The 15,573-nt window shown below is 39.1% G+C and overlaps 1 protein-coding gene across 1 annotated transcript in view; it reads right to left on the reverse strand.

Annotated features, from left to right (window-relative positions):
• LOC307061336 (cytochrome b5 reductase 4-like) overlaps positions 1–15,573 on the reverse strand; it is a gene marked incomplete at its 3' end in the record, with an annotated part of 85,142 nt that overhangs the window by 13,585 nt on the left and 55,984 nt on the right. Inside the window, 2 exon segments of the mRNA XM_079716411.1 lie at positions 1,261–1,413; positions 3,007–3,147. Coding sequence (XP_079572537.1) covers positions 1,261–1,413; positions 3,007–3,147 — 294 coding nt within the window.

Genomic DNA, 15,573 nt, shown 5'->3' on the forward strand with positions numbered 1-15,573 from the left:
CGATCATGTTGTCAGTCCTTCACAAGGTGATATCACCTTCACTAGATCTGTAGGTATTCCAGAATTCTTTAGGTTCACATTTATGTTCAATAGTTTGATTTATGTAACCAAAGATGACTCATCACATCTATTATATGTAGACTGCTGAGCTTAACTTTCAGACAGCAGCAAATTTCCTCTATTTCCAAATTTTAGTAATCTACTTCACTCAATATTACTGCTAATACTGTCTTAAAAGGGGAAGAGCTCTTTTATTGTTAGGCAAAAGGCAGTGAAAAGTTCAAGACAGAAAAAGGAGTAGAAACAGGAAGGGGGGCGGTCTCTAAATATTAGTAGATTTCATTATAGTCCCTTTATTAATTCTTTCAAAGTACTTTTATTGAGAGCCTGTTAGGCGCTAACTGCCTTGCTGGGTATGGAAAATACAAAGATAAGACATATCTATCCTTAAACTCAAAGTCCTGTAAAGAAGGAATATTATTTATTCTTATCCTAGGTCAATGAACAAAGTGTTAGTTACCGAGGGGTGCAGAAGAGGAGGGAGGCTTCATAAAGTAAGCGACATTTTTAAAAAATATTTTTAAAAAGGTACTTGACAGGTAGAGAGAGGCATTCTAAAAAACTCAAGCACCTAAGAATGAGGATGACAAACTTCTGGACCAACTGATTAAGTCCTCTTCATGGCCTGCAAAGACTTGGATGCTTTTTCCAGCTTCACCTCTCACTGTACAAAATACTAGTGCTACTCAGGTAATGGAGACCCATCCAAGGCGTCAAAGCTGCAGAGCAACATGATTAAATCTATCATCAAGTCAGTATGGAAAAAGAACTGGAAAATGCAGATTAATAGAAAGATACCAGTTAGAGGCAACTGAGAGAGACCAATTACAGATTAAGAGAGAAATGATGAAGGCTTGATCTAAGAAGGTGGCAGAAGGGATAGAAAAGAAAGATTAAAAAGTCACTGAGAGGTAGACTCAATAAAACTTAGTGACTGACTGGATTGGGAGGGAGAAAGTGGGAAGACGCAGGGATGACTCGAGTCTCCAGATTGGGTCGAAGATGTACAGTGATGCTGCAAATAGCAGATGAGGAATATGGAAGCAAGGATAGGTTGGTGGGACTAAGAGAACATGACTTTGGTGGCAGACATGATGAGTTTAAGATATCTGACAGACTCCCACAGGGAAATAACTAAAAGAAAGTGTAACATGTGATCCAATCCAGAACACAATCTAGATTAAAAAAATATATACTAACCAATCTGAAGATGATCAAGCTCTGGTGTAAAGAGTCCAGCAGGGTAGATTTTGATCAAAAAGTAGATGTATTTATTATTGGGAAAAACTGGTTCCTTGAACTCTGAGAATAAGGAATCAGATACTGGTGTATATGGCTTCACAATTTCAGTACCTGGAAAAAGTCACAACAAAGAAATTCAAATCTAAAATCTAAATGAAGATGAAGCATACAAATTTTATGATGCTATCAGTATATATTTAAAACTGTGCACTTAATGTAAACTTAATTCTATGTTCTATATGTATGTAGTACATGTATATGTGCCCTAAACCTATGTGTGCTGAGATAATTTTAGCAAATCAGTAATCTACCCATAATATAAATAATCTGTTTTTATTAAGCGTGGCATAAGGTGATGGGGTTTTATGTTAATAAACTTAGGCAACCATCTACACCATCAGCATGTAAGCTTTGTAATAGGCCACAACAAAAATGGCATTAAAAGTTAACAGAGATGCAAGGAGGTACTTACATAATAATTTTAATTATACACCAAATTTTTTAAAGATTTTATTTTATTTTATTTATTTTTTGCCTCACCACACGGCATGCGGGATCTTAGTTCTCTGATCAGGGATCAAACCCATGCCCCCTGAAGTGGAAGCACGCAGTCTTAGCCAATGGACCACCAGGGAAGTCCCCATACACCAAATTTTTAACAATGGATTCCGATGGCCAGTGGGATCATTTGAGTTCCAGGAAGGGAAGAATTTCACTTTTTACTTTATATATTTCAAATTGTTTTAACAATTTAATATTTTATATATTACTTTGGTAACTGAAAAGAATGTTAATCCAACTACTTCTAAGAATATAATAATAAAAAACAGGGTAAATAAGAAGTCATATTTTAGCTAGCCAAATTCCAAGGAAAGAGGAGTCACCACATGTTTGAAAGACCAAAATTTTATACATGGTTCCATCACATATACAAAAATTAATCTATGTGTAAATTATAATACATTGACAATAACCACACTGGGGAAGATACCAGCTATTGAATGATAACTTGGCATTAGTGATGATGAAGAGAAAAACTGAACAGCGCCATCATAATAAACTATAGTCACCAAATCCTGGCTGGTAGTCTGTGAGGCTGATTGCTGGAAAGGCTAGGAGTGTTATCTTCTGCAGTTTCAAAAGACTAAGAAGATGTCAGACATCAGTAAGAGAGGTATTTAAAACAAGTAAATGAGGTAATTTCAGGACGAAAATGAGGGAAAAAGAATTTACACAGTAAGGAGTATATTTACAGAGCTTCTTATACTAGTGGCACATGCAAGGAAATCATTTATAATCATCCACTCATTTTCAGTTTTATAAATTCAACTTCATAAATGACAGACCCGAAAGTGGCTAAATAAGAGACGTTAGTGTGTGTTTCTGGCAGTTGTCTTCACGGAAGACCATCTGTGTGCTCCCTCACCTCTTTCCTTTAAGGCTTTGTTAGTAATAAATTACAATGCTGGTGGCACTATCTCTGTGACTAGTGATAATTTCTTTGTTCATACAGTGATGCAGCACAGCTATAGTTCCCACATGTAGGATCACTGCATCCACAAACCTAGAATCTGGCTATCACGAAGTCTAGCTGCCCAGAAACATTTTATTTATAACCTAAATGGGCACTTCCTCGAGAGATCAGTACTGATTCCAAACTGCTTATAAAAGAAAATGTTTCCGCAAAGCCTCTGCTTGCCTTACCTGTAATAGTTAGCTTGAAGTAAACATGTTGCCCAGTTGGCACCTGAAGATGTGTGCTTGGTGGCAGCATCAAGCAGAAAAGCTTCGTATCATGAGTCACATCTTCCTTGGAAATTAACTGGCACTTTCTGTAGTACAAACCTAGAAAGTGATCCATTTTCTCTTAGTGATGAATAAATTAAATAAGAAGTACTCTCAGACCTACCACGCAAAAACACAGGCTCAGCTTTTGCTCTTCAGTGAGCTTGAGTTTCACTAACAGGCCTATGACATTTTAAAAATTCGTCAGTATTTTGAAAATCTCATAGTGTTAGTTTTTTCCATTTTATTTCCTGTAATATCCATTTTCTAAAACCTGTAAGTACTTCTGTAATTTGAAAAATAAGCTCTACAAAATGAGTGTTATTTTCTCATGTTTGTTGTTATAGCATGTTAAAACCATTATAGTCTAAGAAATTAAAGTCTAGTTTATTTCTTCTTAAATTTACTTTTTAAAATAATTCCATCCTTTAAGCCTATAACAGCTATATAATTAAATTGTAGATGTGAAAAATATTTGATAATCAACAAACTCATTCTAAATTCTTTTCTTACAGAATGGAAAAGTCCTGAAACTCAAATATTTAAGGTTTAACAATACCAGCACTATTCAATAACTTAGAAATATTTCTTTGATAAAGGCAGGAAAAATATACATTCTTGTGTCTCTGTATATGTGTATTATATATACACAAACAAAATTCATATATATATATGAATTATACAACATTTCAATGGTCAAAAAATGACTAAAACAAAAAATAAGCTTAGGTTTAAGGGTGTAAGTTCTGATTATCTGGAAAATTAATTTAAGTGAAAAACTGAAGATGCCAAGTTTGTGGTACTAAAATACAAATAAACAAAAGGAATCAAGTATTTCTATAAATATGGGAAATATTTGAAATTAATACCCTAAGCTCAGGAAATATTATCTGTATACAGAGCAAAATAATACCACTTGGATTGGAAGATCTTGTTACAGAAGTTCTGAAAGCATGAATATTTTCACTTGTAAATTTTCTTTCGGATGTAAACAGCATGCCAGAGTAGACTTTGTTTCATAATTTCCTCTCTTTTATAAAACAGCATTTACAGAGATGTCAGGAATTAATCCTAATAAAGCATCTTATTACCCTAATTATGCTCTTTTTTTTAACCTAAAAATATTTAAGTAGGTGCAAAAAGATTTACTCCAGACCTCAGGATGTGAAGGTCCTACATCGAATAATGGAATGGTTACTGGAAAACTAAAATTCACATAGAATCCTAAGAAATCATTTTGGCCACAGTGTCATCCAATTATTTTCTTCCCTTGTCCCTTTTGCTCCCAAAGATCCTGGTCACTAAATCTTACCATCTGTCACCATGGTAGCTCGGTATGCACATAAACTTAAGAGTGCATCATTGCCAGGGCAAAGCTTAGACCAGGTTACAGCTAAGGGTACCGCCCCAGAGTTATCCCAGAAGGCCTTACTGGACCGACGAAGGATCAGAGGACCTAGGCTCACCCCCAAGAAGAAATGAAGGTAAGCTGTGACAAAGCGAAAGAGAGGCATGGACATATATACACTACCAAACGTAAGGTAGATAGCTAGTGGGAAGCAGCCGCATAGCACAGGGAGATCAGCTCGGTGCTTTGTGACCACCTGGAGGGGTGGGATAGGGAGGGTGGGAGGGAGACGCAAGAGGGAGGGGATATGGGAACATATGTATATGTATAACTGATTCATTTTGTTATAAAGCAGAAACTAACACATCATTGTTAAGCAATTATAGTCCAATAAAGATGTGGAAAAAAAAAGAAAGAAAATAAGAGAAGCCTGAAAGTCAAAGACGACAAAGCTGAAAATAAAACCTTTCAGCCCTAAAAAAAAAAAAAAAAGAAAGAAAAGAAATGGAGGTTCAAACGATCTCCTTATCCCTTCCTCTAGACCTTCCTGGGACCCAGAGTGGTAATACAATATGAGACCCCCATCTATATGTCTAAATACATGAAAGTTATAAATCAGACAAATAACTGCTAAATAAAATATGTTCTATGTTGTACCTTGAAATATACTTTGATAATGTCCTAGAAGGCTAGGTTCGAATTCAGGATTCTTCAACTCCTCAGAGTTCCATGCAGGAAGATGGCGGAGGGATGAGAGCCGCACTCCCTTGACTGCCTATGGCCTGACCCCCCTCTTCTCAGCCCCACTGTCTGACCCTGAGTGGAGCCTTGTGCAGGTGTGGGTGCACCAGCCCATATGTTAAGGCTCATCTACCTGCTCTCTCCATAAACAGCCTTGGCCACTTCTTGGATAGAAGCGGATTTGGGGCCATTTGGGCAGGGAATTCTGGGGCTCCAGATACCTGGAGGGCAGTGGTGAAGGAAAGAGCCTGAACTCCAGGTGGATAATTCTTCACCTTGCTCACTCCTCATCCCGTGGGAGCAGTGCGGCTGGAGGAGAGCCCTTGTGTTTTCCTACAAGCACGGAGTCCAGGGCAGGTGCCCCTCCTGACAGTTTCACTTCTAGCCTTTACCAGAAAGGATTTTCTACAGTTAAGTATGCACCTCTTTGACTATACTTAAAACACAAGGAAACTCTGGGTTCCAGTGACTGACTGGCTTTCCTTGTTAGAGAATTAACACAGTATTCCTGCTGTTTAACACCACTGAGATAATTTCAACATTTTACCAATAAAACTGCCATAATTTCCCAAGGACGTGCTAACAATAGGTTCTAAAAGTCTTACGGAAAATTTAAGAACAGTTTTGTCTTTCAGTTGCACTGAGGAGAGAAGTGTCACAGGCATGGACCTGAAAAATGGGGGAAAAGGAGTATAAAACAGATACACTGACAACTTCAGTCTGGATAATGCCTGTATTGAAGTGTCAGGTTTTTGGTTTTATAAGCATAATTATACAAGAAAATGAGAAACTGAAAATAAATATGAGATGGTGAAACAAAAACATAAGACAGAAAACTGTCTGCCCAGAAACCTCAGTTCTTTTTTTTTTAATCTTTATTTTTTTATTGAAGTATAGTTGTTCTTCAATGTTTCAGGTGTACAGCAAAGTGATTCAGTTATAAATACACACACACACACACACATAAAACACACATTCTTTCTTTTTCAGGTTCTTTTCCATTATAGGTTATTACAAGATATTGAATATATTTCCCTATGCTATGTAGTAGAGGTCCTTGCTGTTTACCTATTTTATATACAGTGGTGTGTATATGTTAATCCCACATTAACTTCTTTTAATAACATACATATAATATTGAGACATTCAGCGTAACACTGAAATGCTGAGGATAATATGATAATTTGGGTATCCTTTTTTCTTCTTGTTGAAAAGAAACTATAGCTTTCCTTCTAAAGAGTAGACTTTCAGAGGCTAAAATAAAGACAAAGCTCAGTGGGAGAGAGACGTGAAAGAGAGCACTGGACTGGGAGTCCATACTGCCTTCAACCTGTCCTTCAGATCCTTCCTGCTCCTAGTACACTTTTTGTTTTTCTGGCCATGCTACGCGGCATGCGGGACCTCAGTTCCCACACCAGGGATGGAACCTGTGCCCGCTGCAGTGGAAGTGCAGAGTCCTAACCACTGGAATTCCCCCAGTACACTTTTAAAGCACCTATCCACTCTCATTTTCCCTGCTGGAAGCAGGGACTTACAGAAGTTAAACGGCTTGCCCAAGATCACAGAGTCGCTTGAGATGTGGGATGAGGCAACAAGTTATGAGAGTTTCTCACCCCAACTCATAGGCCTTGTTCAAAAAGTTTGAGAATCATCGTTCTAGAACAGTACATCGTTCTTTAGCGTCTTCCTCCTAATTTTGACCCCATCGGTTCAAGCATAAATGTTTATAGATTATCCCTCCACCCTTTACAACTCCCTACTAACTATTTAATGTCCAAATTAAGGAACCAGTTCAGCAAGTCACCATCCATCCCAGGTACATCTCTTCTTCAACATCCCCAATTCCTACCGTTCTGATCAACCACAGGTTTTCTTAGCGCTGTTTACTACTTTCAATTACCTAAATACAGGTGTCCCCCACTTTTCGAAATTTCCCTTTACGCCGCTTATCTTTTATGAAAAATCTACATTAGTACCTGTTTTTCCTAACTGAAAGAAATCCAAAGAGGATTTTCACTTTTATGAAAAACTGTGAAAAGGGAAAATAGCATTCAGCATTTGTTTTGCAGTGAGCTGTTACGGAGGCAGCGTGCACCCTGAGCAGAGAGAGTAGCACCCCAAGCTCCTTCCCCAGGAGCTACACTCAGCATCTCAGCATCAAGCCGCCATAACTTTGAACTGTGCCTGTGAGCATCTGCGCTTTGTCTCAGTTTACCTTGTGCCTCCGTGAGCTAGATGTGTCCTAAGGTAACTGCTTCTTCCCTTTACACCATTTCCACTTAGGAAAGATTCCATAGGAAGGCTCTACTTTTGGATAGTGGGGAAACCTGTATGATTTACTTACCTCCTAATTTGCAATCTACCTTTACTCATGTCTTCCTCTAAGATCTTCCTGAACCAACATAGAGCAACCAGTTAGTGGAACTACACACTTAAAAAATGCTCCAATGGAAAATAACCCCAAACATCAATACTAACATCTACAATACTTTAAGATGTATTGATATACATACCTAGATATGTCCACGCAGAAAAACCCACAACCTACAGCCATTCAATTCAATAGACATTCCATTTAGAAACTGGGTTATGTAAGGAGGGAAATCCAATATTACATTAACACCTTGGAAGAGGCTCAGAGCAAGACATGATATTGTCTCTTAGCTCAATTTTATCAGATGCCTGAAAGGGTGAAGCCATATGTTGCTGAGACCACTCCGGTTTCTGGAACCTATTAAGGTTGAATAGGAAGGCTGCACACTTGAGGGGCCTTGCCCTGGGAGACATTTTTCATATGATGTGCTGATGGACTGGAGAGCTATTAATGACTGAATGAGATTCTAGTAAAGCGCCGGTTTCTTCTTAGCTGTGTATCATTTGATATACATGGTTCACGGCCAGAGACCAGGGGCTGGGCTGTGAGATAAGAGAAAATCTATATATTGGCCTCTGCCCCCGGTTCCTGGCACAGAGTTCCTAAAACTCTTATAATATCCTACGTGATAAGAACAGAAGGAGCATCTCTTGTCCTTTACACAGTAGTTCCCCCTTATCCATGGGGGATACATCCCAAGGCCCCCAGTGGATGCCTGAAACTTCTGGGGTTTCCTATATATATGTACATATTATACAGTTGTAATTTATAAATTAGGCACGGTAAGAGATTAACAACAATAACTGATAATAAAATAGAACAATTATAACAATATGCCATAATAAAAGTTATGTGAATGTGGTCTGTCTCCCTCAAAATATCTTACTGTACAAACTTAATGCCATTTTTACCTTAACTAAGTACTTATCATGAACTGTGGCAGTAACTTTTGCAGTTTAAAGTACAACAGCAAAACTAGCATGGGGGCTTCCCTGGTGGCGCAGTGGTTGAGAGTCCGCCTGCTGATGCAGGGGACACGGGTTCGTGCCCTGGTCCGGGAAGATCCCATGTGCCGCGAAGCGGCTGGGCCCGTGAGCCGTGGCCGCTGAGCCTGCGCGTCCGGAGCCTGTGCTCCGCAACGGGAGAGGCCACAGCAGTGAGAGGCCCGCGTACTGCAAAAAAAAAGAAAAAATCTAGCACGGATTCCTTTTTCCTTCTTCACAATTTCACAGAGAAGATTTGTTCTCATGGTAGATCTTAGCAACCTCATAATTTGATTTTTCTTTTCCTTTCCTTGTGAAGACAAGAACTTTCACCCTTTCACTTAAAGGAAGCAATTTATGGCTTCTCTTTGGCATTCTGGAATTGCCAGCATCACTTCCCTTGTGCTTTGGGGCCATGACTAAGTAAAATAAAGGTGACCTGAACACAAGCACTGCGTGATCCCGCGACAGTTGATCTGATAACCCGGAAGGCTACCAAGTGACTAACGGGTGGGATGCGCTGGACAAAGGGATGATTCACGTCCCCAGCGGGACGCCTTGAGATTTCATCACACTACTTAGAACGGTGCACAATTTAAAACTTATGAATTGTTTATTTCTGGAATTTTTCATTTAATATTTCTGGACCACGACTGACTGTGGTAAGTGAAACCTCAGAAAGCAACACCACAAATAAAGGGGGAAGCACTGTATTTGTCTTTGACCCTCATCTCTAACACGGGATTCCTAAAAAAATACATGCATGGCTCTAATTTCATAGTTTATCCCTTGTAAATTCCTACGTAATAAGAGAACCAGGAACATTTTTGTCCTCATGAGGTGACTCTGGCTGGGCTCCTGGATGAGCGCCGGTCACCAGAAAGACTCAGCTCTGATAGAAGTTTGGAATTTCCAGCCCCACGTCCCACCCTCTGAGAGGGGAGAGCGGCTGGAAATGAAGTTAATAACTGACCGTGCCTACGTGAGGAACCTCCATAAAATCCCAATAGCAGGGAGTTTAAAGAGCTTCCAGGTGGGCAAACACATCAACACTGGGAGGGTGACAGACCTCAACTCCCCACGGACAGACATTCCTGTGCTCAGGACCCTCCCAGACCTTCTCTCACCCTCTGCATCTCTTCCGTCTGGATATTCACCTGTATCCTTTATCATATGTGATCTACTCTAGCAAACTGATCAAGCCCAGGGAAGGGGTCTTTGGAACCTCCCATCTATAGCCAGTTGGTCAGAAGGACAGGTGGTAACCTGGGCTTGCCACTGGCGTCTGAAGTGTGTGTGTGTTGGGGGACGGGGGTAGGGATCATGTGGGACTGAGCCCTTCACCTGTGGGATCCGATGGTGTCTCCAGGTAGACAGTGTCAGAACTGAGTTAACTTGTAAGACACCAGCTGGTACTGCAAAGAACTGCTTGCTGTGGAGGAAAATCTCCATGTATTTGGGACCAGAAGTGTCAGGAGTGAAGCGTTCTAGTAAAGGAGACACATAGGAGACAAAGACAGTAGGGAGGGAGGGCGTTTTCTTCCTACACAGGAAAGAAAAATCTGAGTTTTTCCTTTACAGAATCTGTCACAGTTCATACAGCAGGGGTCATCCTGATTTAGCCTTGCTGGCTGGCTGTTTCTGCCAAGACACTGACCTTGATGAGCAATGAACTTGTGTGCAGGGATGATGTTCAGAACACCTGCGAACAAGCGGAGCCTTCAATAGCTCAGTTGGTAGAGCAGAGGTCTGCAGAACACTTGAGAACAAACTATTTTCAAGAACTGTACAAATATCTAACATTTCTGACTATGGATAAAATAACTCAAACCCATGAAGTCACTAGAATACCTTCCTATGCTGAAGAAACAACAAAGTTTTAGTTATTATATACTTTTAAAAGTATTATGTAATTGCATTTATTTTGCTGTTTTTAAAAATTATTCAGCCTTTTCACTAACTTTGGTAAGACTTCCACTTAAACTCTAGTAGTATAGTTTTATCATCCTCACCCAAACCACTCCTGAATATATGAATAAGAATACGCTCATAACACAGCTTCAAACACTAGGATGATAAATGTGTAAGGGCACACATTTTTCCATATACTGGGGTACAACCTAATGAAGCAGTATTAGTAAATTGACAATAAAGCATAGATTCCTTTCTGTTTTAACTATTACTGTTAAAAATATACCTAAAGTGGGCTTCCCTGGTGGCACAGTGGTTAGGAATCCGCCTGCCAATGCAGGGGACATGGGTTTGAGCCCTGGTCCAGGAAGATCCCACATGCCATGGAGCAACTAAGCCCGTGTGCCACAACTACAGAGCGTGCACTCTACAGCCCGCAAGCCACAGCTACTGAGCCCACGTGCCACAACTACTGAAGCCCACGTGCCTAGAGCCCATGCTCCGCAACGAGAAGCCACCGCAATGAGAACCCTGCGCACCTCAACGAAGAGTGGCCCCTGCTCGCCGCAACGAAAGCCCGCACACAGCAACGAAGACCCAACGCAGCCAAAAATAAATAAATTAAATAAATAAATTTATTAAAAAAGACATAAAAAATTATTTTTAAAAAATATATATACCTAAAGTGTATCCAGGTCTTTTACTACCTCACCTAGACTGATGTGAGTTGAATCCTTCTTTCAAAGTGAGGATTTTATAGAGTTAAATATTAGCATTAAATTAGGAGAAAGGAAGCTCTTTCTCCAAGACTAGATTCAGTGGGGCCCTTAGACAATGGGGTCCACATCATAGCAAGGTTGTCACTAGATTTGAACATTTCTGTGCTTATCACTTTTCCTCAGTTCCATAACTAATAATTCAGGCAACATTATACACTGAAGTGCCTGAACTGCCTGAATTCTAAGTTTTTAAACTTCTTCTATTCTACCTTTTAATATAGTAAATAATTTCTTACTCATTTACAGCCTGCCCCATCTATTCTGTGTCTCTTCATATTCAGGCCATTCCGCTAGAAATAAGAAGAAGACAGCAAAATGCCAAAGTATCTTATAGTTACTGTGCAAGCAACAACTTTACACCTGCGGGACTGAGCAGACAATTTAAGAGAACAAAGCACAATGAAGTTTCTATTTGCTATCCCCAGTATTTTCTTCTTTTCCAGTAATTCTGAAGCTTGTTTTAGGCAGCAAAGAAACACGGATGCGCAGGCAAGGAAGGGGAGGGGAGGGGTGAGGGCCGTTCCTTCTACCCCTGCAACAAGAGCTGTGGTTCACTGTGGCGGCGAATAGCTTGCCTGCAGAATCACAGGCTCCACAGGAAGCCTCCATTAAGTGACTGCTCACAGAGTGCTGACAAGCACATTTACACCTACAGACAGTACTTCAGTGTGTGTGCATGCGCGCGCATATGGTGTGAGCAGTTAGGAAGCCCTGATGAAAGTATAGTTCAAATAATGAGAAACTGCCATTTTTCTAGGTTGAAAAATAAATATCAGTGACTTCATACAGTTCAACTTGAATTATAAAGACAGTTATAGATTCTATATATATTTAACCTAGAGGTTTATAAACAGCTGCTGACATATCACAATTATGACACAATTTTTTAAAATCTTGTTTATAATTTTGGATCCCAATATTCATTTACTGAGTTGTTTGTTGGCAAATCTGTATAACCGCCTTTGTCTGGTGATCTAAGTTCCCATATTAAAGGCAATCACAATTAAAATAAACTTTAGGTTGGATACAGAAGTAGCAATCCAATTATCTATTAGCTTCTGACTCTTAATAGACACAAGTTTGTTAGTCATCACACACACACACACACACACACACAACTACACACTCATAATCTTCATCTATTCATCTTTGGGAAGAAGAAAATAATTGGAAGCACCCAAGTTACAAATGGTAGTTTGGTTCCAGTCATATAATTTAATTTACTAACTATTACAGCTGGATTAAAGGTAAAAACAAAGTACTTTCTCTTCTCTGATTATGTTCTTTGCTACATTTGAATCTTTTGTGTAAGTAAATTTTAGATTTGACATGAGAAGGTAGTGCACTTACACACAACTTACATGCTTATTTTCAAACTTAAATTTTTAAACTAAGAAATTTCAGTAAGAGGAAGCCAGCATGAAAACCTCCTTGAAAACCAAGGAGCTACGTGATAGACTGAACATTTGAAGCTACTGACAACAAGTTAATCATAATACTCTGATCATGTAAGTATTCAGCTTTGCTAGTGTGGAAAATAATCTATAGTTTTTGTCATGATTTAAGGAAGAGAAAGGACGAAGAAGAAATTATCTATGCTAATTCTGTCAGACAAATAAAAAAAAAATCCCCTAAACTTTGAGTCATTTTCCAAAGTGGAAAATCTAATTCACTGAAAAATATATGCATGGCTCTAATTTCAGACAAGAAAGCTAAAGCGAACTACGATGGTTCATGATTCAAGCCAAAATTTATGGCAGGGATGAAAGAGTTCATGGAAAGCCTCAGGAAATTATAGAATACTAGAGCAATGTTCATTCTATTTCTAAATGGAGGTCAGCCTGGGTTCTCAGTCTCATTTATTTCTAGGACTTAGCTTTTACCTGGTTTGCTATGATTTTCCAATCACTAGAGAGTCGGATAATTTCAGGGCAACAGATTTCACTTTAATAATATCTCTTTTCATTTTCAGTCTTTTACCTATTCTCTTCTGATCTGCTACATCACTCAGTTATTCCTCTATGTTCTCTCTCCCTACCTTATACCACACAATTGAGAAAATGGGAAAATGGCTCTATTTGAACTTTCCCACATGTAGCTTACATTTTCTTTCTCTACCACCTGCAAAAGGTCTGGCACAATAAGTACCCAGTAATGATACCTGGAAAGCCCTTCATAGTTTTTTTGGGTTTCTTTAAAGCCACTTTCAAAACATTGCTTGATATTCACCTCCTTCATTGATGGAGAGTCATTTAAGGTCAAATTCATCTGCATCTGTTTGTTCACTTAAGGTAACCTTACAATACATTCAAGTTTACACTATGTAACTTGCTCTTACTGGCCTATTTCTTGATACAAGTATTCTTCAGTCTCATGTTTGTGTATGTTCTTTCTTCCGCCTGGGAAAATAATTTCTGATGCCTTTTATTTGTTTCATACCACAATACCTAAAATAGCCTTCTACACACAGTGTGTACTCAAAATACAGCTATGTGATATTTTTCTGAAAATTAAAATACTATCCACAAATATATTTTTATAATTTTAAATATTTAAAGATGCTAAACTGAATACATGCAGTTAGTTTCTTCTAACCCCTCCCTAAAATAACAGCAAAGATGGTTTTTTTTCTGTGTGTGTGGTTCTTTTTTTAAGGCCTAGCCTGCAAGGACAATAAGGACAGAAATAAAAAAGCAACAGAAGTTTGGGAGCTGACAAAGCAAAGAGACGACTGGTAACTGACTCAGTAGACTCCATAAAGCTAAATCCTAAGCTAGACAAACAAAAAGCCAAGAATCAACCCATCTGTAATATGAGATCCCTTTGAGGCTCAGAAATTGGCAGGACCAAGTATCTAGGATCAGAGTGAAGGCAGAGCTAAAACCATTTTCTGGAAGAAAGTTCACTGAAGAAGCCTAGATACCTCCTCCCCCGCTTTCTGAAGTCCTCCCCTACTTCACACGGCCACATGACTGATTCTCTCCTATTCTGGCAAAGTATCATAATTTTGCTCTCTCCGTAGAGGGCAAAACAAAGGGTCTCTAGATTGGGTATATGTTATAGGCTGAACTGTGTCCCCCTCAATTTTCAACGTTAAAGTCATAGCCCCCAGTACCCCAGAAAGTGACTATATTTGGAGACAGGGTCTTTTAAAAAGTAAGTTAAAATGAGGTCATTAGGGTGGTCCCTAATCCGATGTGACTGACGTCCTTATAAGAAGAGGCAGTAGGGACGCAGATGGAAGACCATGTGAACACAGCCATCTGTAAGCCAAGGAGGGGCCTCAGGAGAAGTCGACCCTGCCAGCACCTTAGTCTCAGACTTCTAGCCTTCAGACTGTGAGAAAATAACTTTCTGTTGTTAGGCCACCAAGTCTGTGGTACTTTTTCACAGCAGCCTTAGTAGACTAATATAGTATACTAGGCAAAAAAAAAAAAAAAAAAAAGGAAATTAAGTTTACAGATATCCCAGCCTTCTTTTCCCTTATAACTTCTGAAATGCTGGATGCAAGGTAGAAGACTGTTTACCCTAGAGACTCTGACAAAATATTGGCATCAGACTTTTCCCGAAGAAACCATCCAGCCACATAGTAAATACTACTGTCAACAAGCCACACCCACATGCACAGAGTTTCCAGTCAGCTTTTAGAGTTCCACCCTGAAGTACGAGCAGATGGGCAAGGATCAGCAGACCTTCAAAGAAAGCATCTAATATGAAAGACAGACCAAATTAAACAAACTGTAGGAACAGAGGCTACACAGGGAGACAAAAACTCTCAAACACTATAATTCTTAAAAAGAGAAGACAGAAAATAGGATGCTAAAACAAAGGAACAAAAATCAAAAGAGTTCTCCAAAGTTAAAAATATGAGAGTAGAAATGAGTAACACAACAGCAGAGCTGGAAGACGCAGCTGAAGAAATCTCCCAAAAAGTAGAAGAACAGGACAAAATTGAAAATGAGAGAGAAAGGACAAGCTAATTAGAGAACTGGTTAAGAAGGCTTAAAGTAAGACTATTTCTAGAAAGTAGAACAGACCATGGAGGGAAGAAATATCAGTATTCCCCAGGCCTGAGGGTCTTAAGTTTCCATAATGGAAATATTAGCAAAGAGGATGAACATTCGCCACAGAAGTTGAAAGCAGAACCCCCATTACGGTATATCAAACCGTGAAATTTCAAAACACTTGGAAGAGGCAAATCCTACCAGTTTCCAAAGAGAAAATATGGAGTGCGTTCACTTTGTGAAAATTCATCAAGTAGAACACTTGTAATATGCACCTTTGCCTATAAATGTTATAGTTACATAAAAAGCTTTAAAAAAGAAAGAAAGGAAGGAAATGAATGGTATC

This window comes from Hyperoodon ampullatus (genome assembly GCF_949752795.1).
Source record: "Hyperoodon ampullatus genome assembly, chromosome: 12".
In the NCBI taxonomy this organism is placed as follows: Eukaryota; Metazoa; Chordata; class Mammalia; order Artiodactyla; family Ziphiidae; genus Hyperoodon; species Hyperoodon ampullatus.